This window comes from Tinamus guttatus, unplaced genomic scaffold, assembly GCF_059628265.1.
Source record: "Tinamus guttatus ecotype Peru unplaced genomic scaffold, ASM5962826v1 Tinamus_guttatus_pri_ptg000566l, whole genome shotgun sequence".
In the NCBI taxonomy this organism is placed as follows: Eukaryota; Metazoa; Chordata; class Aves; order Tinamiformes; family Tinamidae; genus Tinamus; species Tinamus guttatus.
The window spans coordinates 498,594-521,592 of NW_028289100.1; the positions used below are offsets into that span (position 1 = coordinate 498,594).

Sequence of the window (22,999 nt, forward strand, 5' to 3'; positions counted from 1 at the left end):
CTCAAGTGAATGAGGTGCAAAGAGGCCTAAAAGCATCTTCCTGTGCAAGTGCTACCCCATTAGACTCCAGACTGGTAAAGCAGCACTCAGGCCTGGCACACAAAGGCCTGCCTGTGTGCCAACCTTGCTTTTATTGGCAGTTAGTCCCAGAAAACAACACCTGGGGCAACACCAGGGCTGGGCATTTCCAGGATGCATACATACAGTAACACTTGTAAATATTGTGTGGCCTGTGTTAAAGATGTGCATGAATGTGTTTGCTTAGTTGCTGACCACAACGCCCTAATGCCGCGCAGGAGTGCAGCTCAGTGCTTTCTTGAAGACGGGGAATTTTCAGCGCAGCTTTTTGGAGCGCGTGTCCTTCAGACCCTGCGCGGTCGCTTAGCCGTGCAGGGAGAGGCGAGTGCCGGGGACGGCACGTGCAGGGCAGGCGTGCGGGTTTTGTGTTCATCTTTCTGCTGCCGTCAGGGAGGGCCTGGTGGCCGCGGGGCTGCTGAATCTGTTCCCATCTCCCTGTGTGCGTGATCCTGTGCAGAGGTGCCAGCCGCTCTTTCTTCCCCCTTCTTTGCCGTGTCTGTGCAGCGTTAACGGGTGAGTTGCCATAGCAACCCTTCCATGAGGCGTTGGGCCGCTTCCTGCAGCACCAGGATCCCTCTCCTGCTGCGCTCCGGCCCCTTCGCCGTGGCCAGAACGGCTGGGGGACTGTGGGCAGGGTGCCCTGTGCCCCAAGGGTCTTCTAGAGCACGCAAGGGGGCTGCGCCCCTGCCTCGGGGGGCTCTGCGGAATAGGTGCGGGTGGCTGCAGCACGCGAGCTGTGTGTGGGAACAGCCTCTGCCGTCCCGGGATTTGTGGGTGCTCCTGGAGAGGGCTGCGCAGTGTTTGCTGTGTGCCCGGGGCGGGCACATGGACTTGGAGTGCTTCCCAATTCAAGGCAGATCACTGCGAGAACTAAAGCATCTTATCTTCCCGTTCTGCAAAAACAGTCTCCCCAAGTAATTCCAGGCAGGAATTTTAAAATTAAAAATGAAAGAGGCCCTGGCAGTTGAGTAAGCCAGAGCGGCTACAAGTAATTATTTTAATTCAGCCTCCGTTTTGTGCGCAGTATGGGGAGTGCGCTGCAGGTGCACAATAAGCTTCCTCAGAGCTGGGGGCAAGGGTGTCATCTCCATTCGCTGCTTCCCTGGCCTAGGGCACCCAAGTGCAAGCTCGGCTTCACCACACGTTTTCTTCACCTCTGGGTCCGGTTTCCCTCCTGGTGGTGGCTGGAACGACGCTCACCAGGATGTCGTATGCAGCACCTGAGCTCTGGGGGTTACAGCTCCTGAAGGACCGGTTGTGACTTTCTTAGGATGTTCGTATGATGATTGTACCCATTATTTTTGCAGACCCTCTTTCCCTTCCCTGGAAGGACTGTCCACAGCAGATGTAATCAGAGCGGCGGCGGCACAAAGAGCGCAGCTCCCTGATCCCGTGTCTGGCCGTGCACCTGGCTTCCTGCGAACAGGGGTTATTTCCACCACACTGCACTGAACAGGTGGTTGTCAAATGAGCTGCCCATGGACATTGTTTGGTAGTTTCTGTGTCTATAAAAAGCCCCTCCAACAGCATTCACCCACAATGCACAGGTTGGGTCGTTCAGAGAGAGGTAGGAGCAAATCCTATGGCTTAATCTGCCTTTCCCTCTTCAATTGTGTATTTAGAGAGGGGAAGGGGAGGAAAGGCCATGGCTTAATGTAGTGGGCAGCGTCCTTCCGTGAGCTCCACTTTCAGTGCCCAGCTGTGCTGGGACGGGTGCGTGCTGCTTCGACACGAGGTGGTCCACGTTACCCCCTGCAGAGAAGTCCCCGTGGGCTGCAGCGGCCCTTTTGCGTGTTGTTCTTGGTAGGTTGTGAGTGTATATAGGCTTCCTAGAGGCTGCACATTTCTCAGTGGGGCTGTGTCCCACGCTTGGGATTTCTGGCACTGGAAGTTGCTTGTGTGCTGTGCTCTGCTCGGGTTTGATCCTGTTGATTGTGCTGTTTATTGAGCTGCTATCAGGCAGATGCTTTAGGAGAGGGAGCGCATTTACCGCGCACTTGCTTTCTCCCTCTGTGCCCACCATGACCTTCAGAGCTAGAGGAGGCCTTTGGGCACTGTGGCTGCGGTCCAGGAAGAGAGAGCCCAGCCCGCTGCTGGCACTGAGCTCCGGGGAGCTGCGCTGGAACACGAGCAGAGAGGATTTCCCAGTATGTCCAGCTGTGCCCTTCAGAGCCGCGCCAGCGCCGGTATGGCCCTCGCTGGGGGGAGAGGCCAGGTGGCTGACAGGGACGCCCCGCGGCGGCATCGCTGCCCCTCGGCGGGCGAGGGCAGAGCGGGGCCGCGCAGGGAGGAGCCCGCACGGGGCTGGGGCCGGGGGCGGGAGGGAGGCGCCCGCGCATGCCCGAGCGAGCGGCCCCCCGCCCGGCCGCGGCGCTCGCACGAGCCAGCCCGGCCGGGCCGCAACAAAGCGGCGCCCGCAGCCACCGCCCTGCGCGGCGGCCACCTGCTGCTGCGCCCGCCCTGCACCGCCGCCGCCGGCCCTGTCCGTGGTGCTGCCCGGCCCCGCGCCGCGCCGCACCTTGCCGTCCGTGCGCCCTGTTGCGCCGGCACCGAGCGAGGAGAAGGAGCTTCCCGAGGAGCCGCCGCCAGCCCGCGCGTCGCCCCGCGCGATGGCCGCGCTGCCGGAGCTGCTGCGCGCGGCCGCGCTCGCCCTGCTGCTCTGGGGTAGGTCCTGGCGCTGCCGCGTCCCAACGCCTGCTCTACCGCCCGCCCGTTGTGCGGTGCTGCTTCAGAGCGCGGCGCTTCCTAGCAAGGGAAGGCCAGCCTCAGAAATGGCTTTTAATTCTGTTTACAAGAGGAGAAGGAAATGGCATTCGTGCAGAGTTAATAGCAAAGTAATGGAGTTAATACGAGCAGAGAAGATGCATTACTGCTATTTGGTTGTGTAGCAGAAAGTGTGTGCTTTAATATGCGTGCAAGTTCTGTGGTGATTCCAGTTCGTTGTTGTTTTGAAATGTGCAATGTAATTTAACATCTGTGTGCTTCAGACAGGCTGTGCAAACCTCTGTGCTGTGCATATGAATGCTTGCTTTCCATGCTGCCTATATGATCTTCTATGGAGGAGATGATTTCAAAGCAATTTCAGTGTTCTTAGGAAACAAAGAACAGGTTTGTTAGTTCTGCAGAAACAGCTACAGCTTATATACATGCATACTCAGAGCTCTGGGGGTGTAGGCATGTGCATACTTAATTTAGCTGGAGTTAAGCCTCTTCCAGTGCTTTCTGCTTTATTTTTCTCCCAGGAAGCTAGTGCCACCCATGGACTGGCAGTATGGGAGAACTGGAACCCGGCTCTTTCCAGCATGGGTTCCAGGCTAACGCCGTGCTCACGGGTGAGGGTTAATGGCATCTCGGAGGCTGGGGAGGAGGGAGCAGCTCGCAAAGTCAGCATCTTCATAGAGAGCTCAGCTCTAAGCTGCGGAGGCAGGTTTGCACAGACGTAACCCAGTATTGTTTAGCCCAAGGGACAAGTGTCAGTGGGGATTTCATCTGAGATGTTGTGGTGAAGCCTTTCGTTTCATAAGAAGTGTTTTAACTGCACAGACTGCGATTTTTGTCGTGCTTGGGAGGGCACTCTTCCATGGCAGCAGTGTTAGCACTGATCTATCAGAAGCATTTTGAACAAGAATGCAAGTAAAATCAATAACTCTCCCAATTGCCAAGTTTGCTGGAGGCCAAGTCCCTTGGTTCCTAAATACTCTTTATGAAACCAAGAAACAGGAAGGGCAGTGAACCCTAACAGTTTGTTTTGAACACACTGCCAGGCTAAAACATCCACCTCTTACACGAGCCTCAGGCATTGCTGTGCTGGGAGCACGCTGCATGTGTGTGCCAGAGAGTGAATGAAGCCTCCGAAGCAGCTTCAATTACTGTGGAAAAAAATCAGAGCTGTGGCAAAGCAGGTGCTGCAGAGGTGAATCTGCATAAAGCCATGATGGTCTGTTAATTACTATGAATTGTATGTATGTCAGCGAAGGAAGCTTGATAAAAACTGACATTTGTGACCTGCCCGTTGTGAGAGGATAATAAATCAAATGGTTTTCCATTGGGTATGAGTGTGGATAACTGATTCTGTTCTCTCTTGCGCCACTTCTTGTTCTTTCCTCCAGCTGGTTTTTGCTCTGCTGTGTGTGTTGAAGTTCCTTCAGAGACAGAGGCTGTCCAGGGGACACCCATGAAGCTGCTCTGCATCTCCTGCATGAAGAGGGAAGAGGTCACAGCCAGCACCGTGGTGGAGTGGTTCTACAGGCCCGAGGGTGGAAAAGACGAGCCCGTACGTATGCGTGGGAGCTCGCTGCTGCTTTCAGAGGTGTCACTGTGTAACGTGTCCCGCAGACTTGTGCAGGGGAAGCCACAGGGTATTATCGGCCTATAGCTTGGTCTTACTACAGGATCCTTGGTGAAGACTATGTGAGAGAAGAACAGAGAGTAAACATGAAAAGAAGCTTTTGCCACATTTTGATTCAAAGAGTATAGTAATACCCAGCAGGCTGCTGTCCTCTTCAGTTTTCTCTCTTTTGTAAAGAATTCTAAGATTTTGAAGTAAGGGATGGCAGACTGTGATACATGCTGTTTCCAAATAGGCCATAGCCCAAAACATACTTGCCAAGTGCGTGTAGCTAAAGGAGAAGGATGTCGTCATGTGTCTTGTCTTCCTGTTCAAGATACAAATCGGTAAATAATCAAAATATCCCTTCACATTTTTTCACAGATCTACGAGTACAGGAAAACCAATCATGAATTTCCAAGTCGCTTCAGTGGTCGGCTACAGTGGAATGGGAGTAAAGACATGCAGGATGTGTCCATCACTGTGTTAAACGTGACCTTGAATGATTCGGGTATCTACACCTGTAATATCACCCGGGAGTTCGAGTTTGAGATTCACCGACCTCTCTTCACGAGCTCCCGACTCATCCATCTCACCGTGGTGGAAGAGGGTATGAAGGATTGGCAGAAAGTGTTTTGTGTCTAAAACTGTCTGCTCTGTCTTCCCATCCTTCCTTTCCCTCTCAAATTACTGTCCTCATGTGGTGCAATACAACCAAGGAACACCAGGGAGTAAGAACTGCAAAGGAAACAGTGCGTGAAGATAAGACTAGCCAGCAGTGAGTGATCTGTATGAACGTGGGTGTTGCAGAGAGTGCAGGGCACACGCAAGCCTGTGTGCGTTTAATTCCTGTGGAAGCCCTCAATGGAATTGCTGCTGGCATATTCTGTTGGCAGCAGGCTCTTTTCCCTCTCTTTCCATCCCTCACAAAGTAGTGCCAGCTTGGTTCTCTGTGGAAAGGTGGGTTGGGAATTCTGAATCCAGCTGCTGTGCTCCTGAATAATCAGAGATGACTTCATTTTCTTAACAGCTGGAGAAGACTTCACTTCGGTCATCTCTGAAATTATGATGTATATTCTTCTGGTTTTCCTCACCTTGTGGCTACTGATAGAAATGGTCTATTGCTACCGGAAAGTCTCCAAGGCAGAGGAGGCTGCGCAGGAAAATGCGTAAGTGTGAAATCTCCCCAGGTGTGACCTGTGCGTGGACTGTGCAAAGGTTGTTTCCTGGAGGCTGAACTTGCAGAGCTCTGTGACATATGTTGTTTCTAAGATGGCGAGGAAGAGAAGGGTAGTTCTGGCGGCTGACATGGGAGAGAGATTCCAGTTTCTATAGTGCCCAATTTTCCATCTTTCTACATCCATGCCTTAGATAACAATGCTCTCTGCATGGAAAAAAAGGAGTCTGCATAGGATTTTACACCCAGGAAAGCCTCAGGGTTGGCTCCTACATTTCCTACGCCAAGGAGGGTTTCCTCTCCTAGGTTTTCACTTTCTGCAAGTGAAATTTGGTTGCCCGGGGATACTTGCTCATAGGCATTCCATGTCTTTCAGAGGCTACATGAATCTGGACTGGCTTTTGCACAGTGGCACTAGAGGTTATACTTTCTACTTTTTTTCCAACTGCAGGACAGACTACCTTGCAATTCCATCAGAAAACAAGGAAAACTGCGCTGTGCCTGTGGAGGAATAGCAAAGAGGAGACAGTGCAACAAATGGCAGCAAGGTAGGTGGTGAGCAACTGGTCAGCTGCTGCTTGTGCCCATCAGCCCTTCAGCCTGTCTGCAGTGGGTTTGGTGCGTGGGGCTGGAGAGGTGGTAGAGGGGGATTCTGGAGTGTCTGCTAGGAAGTGCTTTGTGTGCAAAATCTAGATGTTTTAAAATCTTCCCATGCTAACATCATGGATCGTTGCTTCAGTAGCATCAAATGCCTCACACTCAGAGTGGGACTCTCTCACTTGCAGGGACTTTGAAGACAGAAGGACTACATCATGCCAGCCAGGTTTGGGAGAACTCTGTGCTGTCGGGAGGAAGTCCGGGGAAGTGTGAACTCTCTTCCATTTGTCTTGGACTCGGTACAACCTTGACTTCGGCTTCCTGACTCCATTCCGAGCTGTCAGCCCACTTGTTAAAGGACTCTTCTTTGAAGCGTGCCGAGCAAAGGGTGCAGGGGTGCGGGCAGCACAGCTCCTTCCCAAGTTGCAGTCCCATCGTCACATCAATGGCTTTGTAAATATTAGTGTCATTTCTTATCTGCTGTGACTATCACCACTTGTTTTTGCAAAATATGCTCTCATCTCTCCATTGCAGAGGTAAAGGCTGTGTCACGTTACTCTGACCTGCAGGACTGGAAGTCGGGTCATTTTGCAGTGATGCTCCACTTTGTTAACAGCCCAGGCAGTCACTATAGGTGTTAAAAAGGAAAAATTTAATTAGCTGGGTGTTGCTTGGTAAGGTGCTGAGGACTTCAAGCTGCCAGTGCCGGTCTAGAGAGCAGTATGAGGGCTATAATGCATTAGAAATCTCCCAAATGTGTAACAAGAAGGATGAGTCCCTGTGCAAAGTTCAGATTTGCTAAATCAATCTGAATTCTAACCTGGGAGCCTATAAAAGAATCCCTTATATTCTCCCTTTCACTTAGCAAGCTAAGTCAAAATTCTCACTTGTTCCCATTTACCTTGTATAGCAGCTTTCTCCTCAAGCACACAGAGCCCCTGTGACAGGACAGACGTGTGGAGTGGTCTCTGCAGCAGCAGGCCAGCGTGGAGGGACGAGGTGTGTGCTGAACCTGTCTGTGGGGAGAGCCCTGAAAGCAGCACACGGGCAAACACATCCCGTAGCCCTCGGGGGGGAAAAGGACAGAGAACTTTGCAGGTAACACTATGGCAACTCTGGTGGTGGTTTTGTGCCATGGTGTAGCACCACCCAAAGGCACAAGCAGGAAATTCTTACTATTTAGTAGCAATTATTCCTTGTGGTAATCAGTCTGTAGTTTGAATAGTAGCTGTTCATGTGAAGTGACCCACTACTGCACAGGAATTATGCTGAAAATTCATTGTTTCCCAAATGCAGCAGGTAAAGCAAAGTAAAACTTGGTCTTTGGCCTCTGGAGACAACAAATATAGGTGGGTGGAGCTCAGCAACTAGGATTATGTGGAGAAAGACAGAAGCGTTAGCATGGAATGGACCTATACTTTCATACAAAATGGGAGATAGTGTGTGGGGTTTTTTTCATATAGTACATGTTGTTACATACCTGCTGCAATGGAGCCTCTCCTGCTTGCAAAACTTTAAAGACTTTGCAACACTGATTGCTTTCACATGGTTATAAAATGCTTGTGAATCAAGGCATGCTTCCCACCTATGGAATTTCCTTCTTTGTTCTGCTGCAGTTTATGTGTTCCTAAAATTGCAGAAATTAATCCGATTTTAAGTCAGGCCACGGCCCGATTTCAGAATTTCTTTTTGGAGCGAGTGTTAACTTTAGTAAACTACCACAATCTTTGTAATAGGATGATTCCCAAATCCAGAGCCAAGTCTGGCAGTCAGAGCACGTTTTTCAGGTAAAACACACTTGTAATCTGGCTACTGGTTCCTTAAAACGTAATATCCAAAAGGGGAAAATTTAGTTCCTCTTCTGAATCTGCTGAGTTGTCTTCACTTCTCCTGAGCCTCAGGCAATTTGGGGCAAACTCCTTACTCCAGGTCCATAGCAGCAGAGGAGGGAGCAGATGGTGACTCCAGGGATTCCGTCACTGACCTGATGCCCAGGGTGATTTTTAGGTAAGGTCACGTAACCTCTCTGCTACTTCAGCCTCTGCTTCCTCTCCATCCTGCTGAGGGATTGGTAACACTCTGATGCCACAGCACTAGGTGTGTTAACTCAAAACGTTTTGACGTGTATCTCAGGAGGTAGGAAGAGCCATCCCTTAGTCCTGCACTTCAGTACCTAACACACATCTTCTCAGGATGTCTTTTTTTGGATGCATCTTAATTTATCCAGATTCTTCAGACAGATGTGACTGACCCACTGTGTTCTAGGTAGGGGAAAACGGTGTGTAAATTTTGTTCACAGGAAAAAAATGAACCTGTTCAAGGATAGTGTTAAAGACAAGCTTTGTCCTGGAAGAGATGGTCCTGCTTGGTACCTGGAAAGACCACCTCTGTCTGAAAACAAGAGACTCCAGAATAGGCAGGACAATAAAAACTCCAAAGCACTCAAAGCACGAGTCACTCTGTTTGATAGTTTTTTTAATTTATACCATACTTCCATTGTACTAGCTACTTTACATTAAGTTTTGGCTCTGTAGCCTTTATGATTTCTAGGTTCTAGCAGGTAAGTTTCATTATCTTTTGATCGCCCTTTGCGCACAGCGCAAAGTTTAGAACAGTTAGACAACTCCTAGAACAGACCCACGGTTCCTCCCCACCCCCAGAAGTTCACGTTGGCGCGACGGGCTGCAGCGGGCCTGGCCGGAGCGCTCCCCTTCCCGGGCTCCGGGGGTGGAATCCGAAGGGAAGTGCACACGTAGGGGCGATTGTGCGACCCCTTCCCAATCCTTCCGGGCACGAGATGATCCTTGTTATTTGGAGGCCACGCACAGCAGTGGGGGACGCAGGGCCTTGGCGGGGAGCACAGCCCAGGTTTGTAGCAGCTTTATCCAGCCCTAGTGCTGAGGAAGGACAAGCCTGCACTGCCAGGCAGGGACGGTTGTGACGGCGCTCGGCTGCTGCTCCTGCCCTCCGCCGGGAGCCAGGTCAGTGCTTCCTTCTCTCCTGCTGCACGGGAGGAGGCTTGCGAGGGCAGACCCACGAGTGCTGGGTTAACACTGCCCTTCTCCCAGATCCCAGCTAGAGACAGGACCGAGCGGCTCTAGCACCGAGCTGCGCGTTTGCTGTCATCTCCGTCCAACCAGTGTTGGGGCTGGGGAAGGTGGCCATTTACGTTAGCAATGGAATTGGCCTAAACGAGTGAGGTAACAGAAACGGCCAGAGGATGTGCCTCCCTGAGCCATGTGCAAATATAATTCCTTCAGCAGAAGGAAGTCCTTTTCTTACCGAAAAAACAAAACACATTCACCTAAGGAGCGTAGAGAGGGCAGCAAGGGAAGGCAAGCGGGGACCGCGCCGCGTCAGCCCAGCTAGGACACGGCGCGGGATTGTCGGCAGGGAGGAGCCGCAGCCGGCGCGGCCGGGCGCGAGGACGGGGCAGCCGCGCCAGCGGGGAGGGAAGCCTCTCTAGCCACCGTCAGCCGAGTCGTGACATCAGTGGTGTTTGGCCAGTGTGCACATTCAGGAAAAAAATACATATATATATATGGCACAGAGAGACTTGGGCTGTAGAGACTGCAAAGCAGAGAGAGATGCAGGGGGGGAATGGGCCAACGGGCAGCACGGTCGCATCTTGGAAACTGCATTGTCACAAAGGTTTGAGAGCCACTTACCTCGGGTGCTTTGGTTTAAGAGTCTCTATCTGGGGTGTTACTTAAGCCCCTGCTGATATTCTGACCAGGGCTGAGACCTTTGGAAAAGTCTGAGCCAGAGTCCACTACCGTACCACAGCATTTCCCAAGGGTAGCAAGCTTGGCAGAGATCCGTTTGGAATGAGCTCTTCCCATTTCAGCAGGTAGCTTGCAAAGCACAACTTGGCCAAGCACTGTAGGGTGGCAGCAGCAGCCTCAGTGAACATGACAGAATCACTGCCCTTGAGCTGGTCCCTCCCTGCCCTAGCCAGCAGGGCTACAGGCTGCACATGTGTTGCTTTAAAGCGTGTGTTAGGGACTGTGCTTTTCACCCATAGCATGCAGGGGAATGGAGATTGCCACCTTGTAATTAGTTACCGGTCTGCTTCTGTCCTGGCTGGGGGGAAAAACACTGAAAGACCCCTCGGTCATACGACAAATGGCTAGTTCGGTACATTCCTCAGACCAGGAGGAATCACAGAAAAACCGAGGACGTGTTACAGAGAAGTGCTGCGGGCAGGCGAGCATCTCCAGAGCGGTGGCACGGCAGCACTCGGCCCGTTCTGCGCCCATCTGGGGAAACCGGGCCCCTTCCTAGACCACTGCAGGAGACCAGAGACTGTCTACATTCGGCAGTCGTGTTCACAGGTGGGTTTTTCAAATAATACTAAGTCACGCGTGTTCCCTTTGTGCTAACTGTGCCCATATGAATAAACCCTAAGGATGAGGAGTCACAGAAGTCTTCCCATTTCTCACTGCATAAAAAGATCCATTAACCAGGCAGCAGTGAGTTCGCTCCCCTGAAATGTCTGCCACTAACCTCTATTTTTGAAGCTTATTTGTTGAGAGCAGTGCTGGTCTCTGGGGTTATCTCCTAGTGCTGCATGGCACGAAAGCTGGAAACTGCCCTCTCTGTCTCCTTTCTGTTCAGGTGCTTCTAGATCACTGAAAAGCGATGGAAATGCAATTCTGAGAAGAAAGAGCAGCTAGGAAGGGGAGTGCTACAGGCTACACAGCACAGAAGCTCTACGTGCACCAGAACCTGCAGGTGCAGACTCCTTTCTGGTTAACGTTTCTGATGTGCAGCAAGACAGACTATGAAGTCTGCAAGCGAGGCCTTTGCTCTGCCTTGACATATTGCAGCCTTTCCTGTCTTCTGTCTGTACAGAAATTATCTGCTGGGCCTAGCCAAAAGGTCTCATCAAGCACCTGCACCAAAAATGGTCTATTTGAAAATACCAGCCACTATCTGATTTTGCCACCTGAGGTAACGTAAACCTTTAATCTTTCCTAGAGCTTACATGCAGATTCTGCACTAGATACATTTGGTATCTATTTTATGAAATGTGTTATTGCATAGCTGTTTTCTGGGTCTCACATTCATTTTGAGCTTGTCCCAGATGGCATTAACCAAAACGCCTCATCTAAAGTAAGCAGTAGAAGGTATTGGGTAGATTGGAAATAAGATTATGTGAAGGTGGGATTAATGAGTATATAATCCTCCTGCATAAGCAGCTAAGATGCACAAAGTCAAAACAGGCAACAACTTTTGCCTTCTCTTTTCCCAATAGTTGGTGTGGTATTTGGCAAAAATTAGGCTACCAGCTGTTGGCATTGATGTGTATGTATTAAATTTGGCTGGAGAAAGGCTTTCGAAAACGTCTATTTTGTAGTTGTTAAATTTATGCAAATGAAAGCCTCTCTCTGCTCACCTGGCAGAGTACCAGTGGCAGAAGGATCAGATGGAGGACCTGGCAGCGGAACCGTGTTTGCGAGGTGCTGTGAGGTGACGGCCCTGTGGATTTGCTGGCACAGGTAAGCGGGCGAGTAGGGAAGTGACACCCTGTCAGTGCGAGCCAAGCTACCGCCTGGCTGTGACTGCTATGGGAAGGCAGAAATACTCCCTCCTGCAACCTTACTCAGGTTGTTTGGGCTTGTTCCTGGAAAGCATCACTGACTTATTCAGGAAATTGAATGTAAAAGGGCCAAGATTTTCTATGGATGCAAAAGGAATTATTCTGTCCAGTGGAACTGAACTGCAGCGGGAGGTATTTTATATCTCAGCTCTCTGGAAGAAGGCATCTGGACAAAAGCCTTGCTGTGGCTTTGGTTATGCCCTCACCTCTAGTGCCATTGTGGGGTTTTGCTTCTGAAAAAGAAAAAAAAAAAAAAAAAAGCTTTTTTTTTTTATCTTTTACTACTGCTAGGATAAATTAAGAGGCAATAAAGGGTTTTGCCTCCCATCCAGCTCCAAGCTTGCAGCTAAGTGGCAAAAAGAAAGCCCATCATCTAAGAGTCTGAGACGGGGTAAACCCTGCATGTTACAAGGTGCTGTGGTGACCTGTATATTAGGTTACCTGTCAAATGTGTTAAACCCAGTCTAGAGTCATGTGCAGGCAGAACAAATGTTCCTACCTAGAATTTTTAAGTGCCTGTGCACGGTCTCCTGCCAACTCAGCAGAACTTGGGAATTTCTGTCTCTAACTCCCAGGAAGCTGTGTCAGCGGGAGAGTCCAGAATGAAGAGGACCTGGAAAAGTGCTGCAGAGGAAGAGGATTTCACAGATGACTAAATGGATTTCTTCCCTCCCCAGCTAGCAAGAAAATGCCAAAACAGTGAGAAAACCATCCCGATTAGCATTTATTTGGGTCTGGTGGGTTTGTTTCCTGGTGAGCCCTGTCTGTCTGTGTCTAGGACCCTGCCTGCTGGGTTGCACAGACCCACACTGCAGGTTTCTCTCCCAGAACTATCCTTTTCCTTTTCCGGTTCCAGCAAGGTGACAGGCACAGGCCCTCCTGTCTATCTCCTTTTCTGCTGCTTTGAATTAAAATCTAGAAGAGAGGGAGGTGGACAGGAAAGGATTTTTCTAACCTGAGCAATTGTGGAAGGGAATAATGGGGAAACAGGCCTCTTTTTGAGTCAGTGAGCAAGTAACAGCAGGGAGATGGTACCATCCATCCCGACACAGCAGCACAATGTCCTTCCCAGGGGCTAGGAGCCCGGTCTCATGTACAGTAGCCTTTGCAGCAGGCTCACTGGAAAAAGCCAGGGAGTGTTACAGTAGTCAGCAGCATTAAATTAAATAAATAGTCATAAATACGGGTTACAACTCCCTAGTTTCCCAGGCATGCTTTTTGCTAACTGTACCTGGACTTTTCCACTCCTAATCTTCCTCTCAACCACCTGCCTTTACTTCCATGCCTTCAAATGTGAGTCTTCCCCAAGACATTCTGTGGATAGCATTTGACCATGACACTTGGGCACACTGGGAGGAATAACCGTGCTACCCCTATGAGGAGCAGCTCTCCCTGCTCAGGCTGCGTGGCCAGGAGCTCGTGAGGGTTTTCCTCGCTCCTGCTTTGTCCCCTAGGTGTGCATATGAGAGTCTGTGATAGGGGCACACACTTACTCACCCTCTGTCCCCTGCTCTGTCAGCGCCCATGGGAGCTAGAGACAACGGAGGAGCTAGAGCTGCGCCGTTTGGGAACGGGCGAAGGACACCTGGTTCCCTCCTGCCCTTTACAGTGCGGAGAAATCCTGGCGTTGAACAAGGTGGAGACTGAGGGCCTCACACAGCAGCTAATCTACCTGGCTGGGTAAGATGAGAAAACATCTATAAATTACTTGGCCTTTTTGATGCATCTCCAGGGCCCAAGCTGCTTAGAGAGCAGAAGCTTCAGTATCTGGCTGGCAGGAGTTGCCTCCCGCTGTGTGGCCCCTGTAACTTGGTCTGCACAGAGAGATGCCCTGGCTACAATTCCTCTCGGTAGCTACGTGGAGGAGGCTGGCAGGCAGCACAGAACAGCCCTGCTGCCCAGGGCCAAGGGACGTTGCTGCCGAGGAGCAGGAGCAGCTCTGAGGAGCTCCTCGGCTCTCCCGCCTCACGTCCCGCTAAGCAGCACGTGCTTTATAGCAGAAAGGAGGGCTCGCTCGTCAGTTCTAGTTGGGTTCTGCTTTTAAGTTGCACACTCCCCAATAGTGGGAAGTCACGTAGCTCTTTCAGCACCGCTACAGATTTAGAGCACAGGGATGACTCAGTGGCAGGGACTCAAGCACATGGAAAGCGGAGAACCACAGGAAGGGGCACGGGGACACTGTCAAAGGAAGTGTGCCGTCTGTGCTCCTCCATCTGAGCACCATGTGGGCGGATACCCCGCCGCCTCCCCACCATCTCCCTGGCTCTTAATGGAGTATCAATAACAGGAGGAAGCAATTTAGTGTTTGGCAAAAGCATTTCAGCTCAATTTGCACTCTGTGCTTTGCTCTCGGAACCAGGCTGGCCAGCGTGACAGCAACCTGCACTCCTGCTCCTCGAGATGGAGGAGGTGATTGCCAATGAGACCTGCTGTCTGCAGAGCTGGAGCTTCCTCTCCAAATGCTGACCAGTGCCGTGACGGATTGACAGCAACTGCCAAAGCCTCTCTGCCCTGGAGCCAGCAAGGCAAGACATTTGACAGTGTCCCCTTTAAATGTAGGCATTATGTATTGGGTCCCTCATGCGCAGGGAGGAGGGGAGGGGCACTCACTCTGATGCTTCCCTTTGCAACAAACAACAACGAAACAGACAGCCAGACACACAAACAGCCAGGAATATTCAGAAGAGTGGTGCAAGGTCGCAGGGAACACGCTCCGTGTGCCCCGAGCGCACCTCAGTGCTGGGAGAGCCCAGCCCCCCGCCACACGCACCCACGCCGCCCCGGAGACGCTCCAGTCCAGCCAGTGTTGGAGGTCCATCCTTCGCTTTTTTTTCTCTTAAAATCTGTATATAATATATATATTTATATTCTGTATATATATATATATATTTATATATATATATTTATATATCCTATATACACATATTGCACACCGTCCTCTGGCCTCCTGCATTCCTGCCTGTCAGTGGAAACGTTTCCGTTTCTCCTCTGGGTCTGACCCGAAGTCCCGGGACCCGATGCCATTCTGAAGGTTTATTAGCGAGTCCTTCATCTGCAAGACAAGAAATGTCTCGAATGTGACGCATGAGGTGAGAGAGCTTTGGGGCTTCCCTTCCCCACAAGTGCCTGTCACTTGCCTCTTCTTTCTATGCAAGGTATTAAAACCATATTCATCTCTTTTTTAGAACTGGTGGGATGTGCAAGCACGGAAACAGGCCCTGAAAAGTCAGCCGGTGACAGCCTGTTTTAGCAAGGTGAGCAGGAGGAGGTGCAGGCTGAGCTGCTCCCTCCCTGCTGGGGGGCACCTTTCTTCCACAGCCCCTGTTACAAGCAGGCCAGTGGGCAACCAGCTACGTGGCAGCGGTGCTGAAACCGCCCTCTTTGTAGCACTGAGCACCAAGCAGAGCACGGGGGAACAGCGTCCTCTGAGAGGACAGTGCTGGCTGTCCAGAACGGCATCCTCACCTGGTCTAGAAGCATCACCGACGATTTGATGATCTCACGCCATTTCTGTAGCTCTGAGTCGTGATACTTCTGCTGAGATTCTAATAACTGGGCCCATTCTGTCTGAGATTGGGGTAACCTGTCAGGCACAATATGAGCAAGAGTGAATCCGGGAACACTAAGGCCGAGGTGGGGCCCAGTGCACAGTGGGGTAGATTGTGTTGAGTTCTGCCCAGTCTTTCCATCCAGGAGGCAGTTTCCCTCCCTGAACAAGTGTCTTCTAATGCTCTTTGCGTGTTCCCAAGCTGCACATAGCTGTTACACTGTCCATGCAGGGCAGGTGCCAGGGGGGAGGCAGTGCTGGCCCCAAGGGGCAGCCTCCAGCTGCACAACATTAGATGTAACGGAGTAAAAAACGTGACAATAAAGTAATGCATCCAGTGCTGATGGTGGAAATCCTGGTCTCTACAAACTAACACTTTGTAACAAAGGTGGCTTTCCTTGTCCAGATAGAGGGGTTACCTTTGCAAGTACATGTCCATTACAAGAAGCATACATGAACTGCATGAGCTCTATACTATATGCTAACACAAGAGTATACAGAGACATAATAATAATAATAATATATATATAACGGAAAACAGAAAGCCTTCCCTGTAAAAGAGAAATGGGAAAGTGCAGCAGGAGGCAGGTCCTATCAGAAAAAAAGCCACCACTCAATTTGCATGGGGGGGGGGGGGGGGGGCGGGGGGAGGATCACCTTCATTTATGTGACCACATAAAAATACTGTTGGCCATAATGGGGACAAAAACACTTTAAAAAGGGGATCTGTTTCCCCACCTCAACTGCTAAGACTTGCTCCTCAGAGCAGGAGAGCAGGATTATTGAGCATTCTATGCCCAGAAAGCACTCAAAATGCCAGGGGGACTCATAACAGGGAACTGCTGTCCCTTGAGCATGTTTGTACTAAGCCACCAGTGCAAGTGCCACCTCCAGAAAGGGCTCTGCAGGGCGTCCTGGGAAACACAGCTGGCAAACCTCTCCTTGCCCCTGGACAAGATAGGAAAGTCTATAATAAAGACCAATGCCAAGAGTAAGCTCCTGCCTGCTGCCTCGAGTCCTGCACACATCAGGAAGCAGGCACTCCACAAGCCAGCAGGGAGTTAATGCCACCAGTTATGACGAAAGGCAGGTATCTGCTCATGGCTTTTCACTGCTCACCAGCTCCAGCTCCGCAAATGCAGGGTGGTTATGGATCTCACTGTCCCCATCTAGTGCTCGCTCTCCTCACACACACTCTTGCTATTGCCATTTGCAATAACTGCAGTAATTAACTGCAAACAGTTAACTGGGTGTCACAAGCTCCAGTTCTCATTTGGATACACATGCTTTTCATAAATACAGAGTTTAGCCAGCAAAGGAGGGAGGTGACACCACTGGCCCAGGGTTGCAGAACATTTCTTTTAAGAACCTGTGTCCCGAACTACACGGGAGACAGCGAAGAAGGAGAAGTTGCCTTTAACTCACTGTCTGCTGCTCTGACTGTTCCAGCATTATAAAATTTAGCTGGAAATGCTGACAGCCCCACAACTTCAGCTTAATCTAGGTATCATACCTTTCCTGTGAATGCAGAAGGGAAAGCATCTGCTTGAGAGCCCTAGGCTCTGGCAGTCTATAAAACCCTTTCAAGGCAACAGGGAGCGTGCCAGAAGCACCAGACAGAAGGGCCAAGGTGTGACATTACCTTTCCTGTAGCCGCAAGCCCTGCCACGCTGTGAGCGTCTGGGTGGTGTATTCCAACATCCAGAGCTTGTAGAACAGCATCATATTAAGAATCACCAGCAACACCAGACTGGAAATAAAACAGACACATCAGTTCACTATGAGCACTTCATAACTCCAGTTCCACCTGGGAAAATACCCAGTGTTTCAGCGAGGCTCCTGGGGCCCCTGTCTACCCTGTACAAGAGTGGAAATTTTATCTGATTAAGGGCCAGGTGATGCGAGCTCAAAACTTCCAACTTCTGGGAGAGATGTGAGAATAAGGAGACAGAGGAGGATGACAGATGGAGCAGACAAAACAGGCTGGATGGGAGTTTGCTGTTAACGCAGAGAAAGGGAGGGAAACAGGAGAATAAAGAGGTAAAAAAAGAGAGACAGTACCTGAAACAGATCCTAATGGGAGCAGGGAAGAGAAAAGACGGAGCAACTGCAGGTTAGAAACAGACTGACACAGAATGGGAAAAACTGGGCTGAGCAGAGAGAGCTCATAGCAGGTACGGAGATATATGGGGGAAGAGGGAAGAAAGGAACAGTGGGAAGGGAGGCAAGAAGGTAGGACAGTATTCATGTGCCTGCAGTCATGGGCAAGAGTCACAACCGAGTGACTGCTGTGGTGGTGGCTGTTAGGGCCATGCCCAGAGGATCCCTATGGGACAGTGCACGTTGGCCTGCGTGTTCATGCACCTTTGCCTCGCCTAATAAACCAACTGGGGCAGATGGCAGCTGGCCAGATGTGTTCTGGAAACGTTAATGAAGGGCACAGTGACCACTCTAAGCTTTAAGTAGCTCGGTAGGTCTCTAGAGATCTTTTCAAAGCATTTGTGCCTTCCTACCAACAGCCTCAGAAGACAGCCCCAAATCTGCTCGCAAATACCCACCGCTCGGCTCCCGTAACGGCGGAGAGCGGGGACGGCAGCGCAGCGAGCAGAAGGGATCACTTACACGCAGCTGATAACCAGGAGCAGCTTGGAGACGCTCTGCAGGTGGAAGCCGCTGGGGCTGTCCTCGGGGATGTGCCGCGTCTGAGTGGAACCTGAGGGGACGCACGCAGGCTGTGAAAGGCCGTCGGGTGGGGAGGGGACTCCTCACCTGCTCCTCCATCCCATGCAAACACAGGCAACCACAGCCCCGGGAAACCCTGAGTGCCCCGTCTCTCCCACACATCCTCCCTCCCGCAAGGCTCCAGTTTGTCCCCAGAGATGCCAGTTCCCCACCCCGATCCCTGCAGCACCCGACGTTTCTGACCTGCCACGTGCTTGATGCGATGTGCAACCTCCTCATCCGTGGGGGTGGTGACGGGGCTCAGCACCTCCTCCAGGTGCGGCACCCGCAGGTGGGCATGGGCCCGTTTCCTCCGGCGCACGGTCGATTGCTTGCTCACCTTCTCTTTGGGGGATTGTCGGTGCACCTCGGCCAAGTACGTGCTCTCAGTTTTGGTCAGCTCGCTCTCTGCAAAGACAGCAGCAAAGAGGAGCATTTGAGAGGGGCACAGTGACATGGCAGAGCCGTGTGGTGGAGCGGCACCTGGGCCTGGCTGGCTGGCAGGCAAACAGTGTTTGCTGCCTGCAGGGAACGCACACGTGCTTTCAGGGATGCTACCGCAGCACCAGTCTTACCCAAATGACGGAAATAATCTTCTAGGCCACTCCAGAAATTCTTCTCGATGAAGGATTTCACCAGCCCCCAAGGCTGTTTCCTGTAACGTAGCTCTGTGGAAACCCTGTGAGAAGGAGGGAAGTTGCTCTCAGTTTTGCTTCCAGGAGGTGATGTCAATTCACAGGTCTTTGTCCATGTAAATATGCAGAATAATCCCGTGCTGGGGGGCCTGGCATGGCCTCAGACCTTTGTAGTCCGGGCCTCAAGCACAGCCTGACATGTCCTTCCAAAGCAGCAGGAAGGCCTCCAGGGACCACCCCTCACAGGACGCCCAAGACCTTGGGCCAAACGGCAGGCGAGACAAATTGCTTATCCACTTCAGACACAAACATGCACAGCTTTGCCTGCTACCAAACCCCAGAAGCTTCTCAGAGATGGTCTCTGCACATAACACCCCACTGCAGTTTGTTTACTGTGCATGCCAAGTTGGCTCCGCAAGCCACTGCTTCAAAAAAGGAGCAAGAAAAGTCTGTAAATCCAGTCCCTTGCCCAACTGCAACTGCTCTGAAGCAATTTTATTGTTGGCTCAAGGTCACCAAAATGGATGGCTGCCTCACCACCAACAGACAAAGAAATAAGGCTAACTTCTATCCCCTTCTAACAGGTCAAGCAGCAGAATTCCCACCCCAGTTCCCAGGGTGACTTCTGCTTGTCAGCAAGGCCATCTGGCCCCCAGGAACTGTACCTGAGTCGGCTTTTGTTTCTGGCGACACGAGTCAACGTGTAGCGGTTAATGGTGTAGAAATAATCGTGGTAGGGAACGTCGTGAGTTAGCACCTCTGCATCTATGACGTAGCACTCGCTTTCTTGGCTGGCTTTGTACATTGTCTGCAGAAAAGGCAGCGTGCAAGGCTGTTATTAGTCTGTTTCGAAGGAGGCTTTGGTACATGGGCAACTTCACTGCATGCCCGAGATACGACAATAAATGTGATCTGTTTCTACAAAGAATTATGTCCCTGCTGTCCTTTCACATACCTGCGTCTCAGTGACGGTGGCAGTTTTGGGGGCCAGAGGGTTGGTGAGGGTGATAGTGTACAGGATCACTCTGGTCTGATTGCCATTTTCTTCCTTCTTCCAGGGATGAAAGATAATATCTGGGAAAAAAGAGATTTTTTTTTTCCAGTGGCTTTCCTTGACCTTTCAGAGTCCACAAGTCTCCTACTCAGAGGGACAGCAGAGCACCTGCAGAAAGAGCCTCGTCGTAGCATGGCTTCAGATTTGGAAGTGCCCAAGGAATAAAAACTCTGGGAAGTACTTTCCCCCTGTCAGTATATGGGCACAGAGAGAGGCTGGAGCTATCCTTTTGCAAAGCGGGAGCGATAGGGAAACAGAAGACAGCAGTATGAGAAGGAACAGTCTCTTTGTAAAGTCATCAACTGCATAGTCTGTCCCTGTGGCTGTTAAGCTGTCAGTTAAGACAGCATCAGGCCTTAGCTGATGTTAGGGGGAAAAACAGAGCCCGTCTCTTCTACAAACTTAGATCTGGCTTTTCGAGGATATAATTTAGCTAGCCAAACAAGGCTGGTTCTAACTGCTTCCAATTACTGTGAGCAAACACGAAAGCCATCCCAAGATTTTCTCAGACTATTACTCAAGCCCTTTATCTTCAGGTGAATTTGCACCTCCACGAATGTACTCAAGAAGCACCCACAGCTCACCAGAGAATCGGCGCTGCTCCATGAAGTCCCTCTGGAACTGGGAGTCCGTGAAGAGCAGGTCGTATAGTTTGTCCACGCTGAAGTTGAACACCTCATTCACGTACTGACGGCCATTCAGATCCTCATAGAAGGCCTGGACTTCCCCTGTGAGGAAAGAGGCAAAGCCCAACCATAAGCCTGTGCTTTTGGAGTACCAGGACTTTAGCTGGTTTTACTCTAACTCCAGTGAAAAAGGGACCCAAAGGGGGTTCTTCTGTCCTTTTCCTCCACTGATCCCAAGGCAAGAGTTATAACATCAGCAGGGGTAAGCAGTTCTGTAACTGCTGCCCTGGTCCCTCCCTGGAACGGGCAGTGGAAGGCTGAACATAACGCTGACAAGGTAGCTCTTCCCACATACCTTCATCATGGGTCTCCGACGAGTCACTGAGCTCAGTGGGAATGTCTTCATTGTCATTGAAGTCCAAGGAAGGGGAGTTCACAGGGGCAATGATCTCGATCTTCTCTCCCATGATATTTGCAATGGCCAGGTCTTTCTCCACAGGACTCTCCACCACTGCCTCCTCCTCTTCTGGTAGCACACCATCAAACTGCAGCAAGGGTAGAGCATAATGAGGGCACAAACAGAAAATTAAACCCGGAAACTAAAACTACAGATGAGACAACACCCTTGCTGCTGACTGTCTCAGTCTGCGGGCTTTTCGGACAGGCACGTTGTGCTCGTTTTATCTCGGGGAAATGCCGTGACTCGAGCACTGCAGTCAGCTGCAGCAACAGAGCAGTCGCAAGGTAAGCAGTTACCCTGCACATCTAGAGAGTGCCAGAGACAGGGATTACTGCTCCCATGGAGCACCAGAGAAGGAACACGTACCGAGGCAGGTGCTTCACTGCTTCCTGTAGATGTCAACGTGCTGGCAGTGACAGATTTCTTTGGCAGCTGAGGGCTGGCTTCCTGCTTGGCCTCCATACTGCTTTTTGAGGAGCTGTCGTTGACTTCATTCTCTTCCACGGGGATTTCTTCACAGTAGCTGAGACCCCACAGAGAACACAAGTTTTTATGTTTACCCCTCTCAATGCAGCTACACCTAGACACATGGTGCAAGTAAGACAGTTTCTATGTAGCTGATATTCTGCCTGGAAGCAAGAGATATCAAACCCGAACATCTCAGATATTTACACAAACTGCGGACAAACGCCAGCACTTTCTGACACCGCACTGACTGGCCTGGTGACTCAGACATTTTGGTACTTGCCATGAACTAAGAAAACTGGTCATTTAGCTCAGCCAGGAAAGAGGCTGCCATTTCAGTTCCTGCTGACATCCACGAGGAATGGTCTGCTTTAAGCTAGTCAGACACTACACATTGAGGACGAAATGCTTGGCCAGAACCCAGAATCTCAGAGGGCAGAAAGCAGTAGCCTCTTTGCGGCATGTGATGCCTCAGGGCTCTTGCTTACCCAAGGCCATCTTTCCTCGTCACAACCAGGTTTTCTTCCTCCTCACTCACCCCATTGTGTTGAAGTCATCGTCAGGAGGCACATAGTCTTCATCATCACTGGTCAGGCCCAGCTCATTCCCGTAACACTGGTGGACAAAGTGCCAAAGCTCCTTTGGACAGAGAGGCTAAGGGGGGAGAGCAGAGAAGAGCACGCATTTCCACCTGAGTCCAGAGAGCTAAGGCATTCCTTCCCTTCACAAACCAAAATCGAAAAAGCTTATGCCACACACATTTCCTTCTCAAGTGTAACATTAATTCACAGGAATATAAGGTTTCTTTCCCTGAGCGTGGAAGCGAGAGATTCTGACAAAACCCCCGTTGCAAGGTGAAGGCCGTCCAACAGCCTCGCCTCTCCCAGACTGCAATGTTGCCCTAAAAATCCAGCTTGGTTATTTTTCCATGCCATAATCTCATGTTAGTTAGAACACCCTCAAAAAGACGACATGGACCCCAGATTTGGGAAGAGAGCTTTTTAAGTGCGTCCTGCCTATATTGCTCCAAATCTCACTTCTGTTTGCATTGACATTGAAACCAAGGGCACTGAATTCTGTTATGAACTTCGCAGAGCTGATTAAATTACAGCATATGGTAGCAATACAAGCCACCCGATGCAAAGCGATCCTTCTGCGTACTCAATACTGCCCTCAGTCCTAGTGCACGATTGCTTAGTGCTTCCAGCACGGTGTGAACCCAGCTCAGCCCACCTCCAAACTCAGAGTTCCCGGCTCTCGCTCCTGCAGGTATTGGATGGACTGTGGAGCTGCTGCTCGGATGGGACACGAGATCCCGGGGCCTCCGGCACAGCACGTGCTCATCCCTGCCTTATTTTAGACCCCAACCTACGGCACTCTGACCCCGCGCTCCCTGCACCTGCCATTGTTCTCATATGTTTCGAGGGACGCCCTGAGCACACGTTCCTCTCCTGTCCTGTCTTGAACTCTACCCTTTTGAAGCACAGACCTGCCAAGAGAGAGCTTTGCTCCCGGAGTCAGCTCCTAGCGCCGCGGTTTTTAACTAACTGCCTTCTTTCTGGCATGTTTCGCTTGGACTAAGGATCTCCCAAAGCCTCCTTCCTGCGGCAGACGCTCCCACACTTCTGCCGAGGCACAGACATGTGCAAGACACGTCTCTGCATAAAGGGAACGCCGTGCACAAGGAGGCACCTGCACCTGCAGTTATGT

The 22,999-nt window shown here is 51.0% G+C and overlaps 2 protein-coding genes across 3 annotated transcripts in view; one reads left to right on the forward strand and one right to left on the reverse strand.

Moving 5' to 3' along the window:
- Window positions 1-2,672: 2,672 nt before the first annotated feature.
- SCN3B (sodium voltage-gated channel beta subunit 3) lies at window positions 2,673-6,655 on the forward strand. The gene is made up of 6 exons (XM_010222587.2): window positions 2,673-2,742; window positions 4,188-4,351; window positions 4,790-5,015; window positions 5,436-5,574; window positions 6,034-6,130; window positions 6,368-6,655. The coding sequence occupies exons 1-5, from the start codon at window positions 2,688-2,690 to the stop codon at window positions 6,095-6,097; spliced, it is 648 nt and encodes a 215-aa protein (XP_010220889.1). The 5' UTR covers window positions 2,673-2,687; the 3' UTR covers window positions 6,098-6,130; window positions 6,368-6,655.
- Window positions 6,656-14,698: 8,043 nt separating this feature from the next.
- The window catches only part of GRAMD1B (GRAM domain containing 1B), a 33,261-nt gene continuing 24,960 nt past the window's right edge, over window positions 14,699-22,999 (reverse strand). For both annotated transcript variants that reach the window (XM_088534561.1, XM_088534562.1), the window contains exons 8-19: window positions 21,828-21,943; window positions 21,191-21,347; window positions 20,720-20,909; window positions 20,323-20,466; window positions 19,640-19,758; window positions 19,350-19,492; window positions 18,625-18,728; window positions 18,254-18,457; window positions 17,951-18,041; window positions 16,971-17,078; window positions 15,247-15,364; window positions 14,699-14,833 (exon numbers count right to left, since the gene is read on the reverse strand). In XM_088534561.1, coding sequence (XP_088390687.1) covers window positions 14,744-14,833; window positions 15,247-15,364; window positions 16,971-17,078; window positions 17,951-18,041; window positions 18,254-18,457; window positions 18,625-18,728; window positions 19,350-19,492; window positions 19,640-19,758; window positions 20,323-20,466; window positions 20,720-20,909; window positions 21,191-21,347; window positions 21,828-21,943 — 1,584 coding nt within the window. In that variant the 3' untranslated portion in view covers window positions 14,699-14,743. The remainder of the gene's footprint in view (window positions 14,834-15,246; window positions 15,365-16,970; window positions 17,079-17,950; window positions 18,042-18,253; window positions 18,458-18,624; window positions 18,729-19,349; window positions 19,493-19,639; window positions 19,759-20,322; window positions 20,467-20,719; window positions 20,910-21,190; window positions 21,348-21,827; window positions 21,944-22,999) is intronic.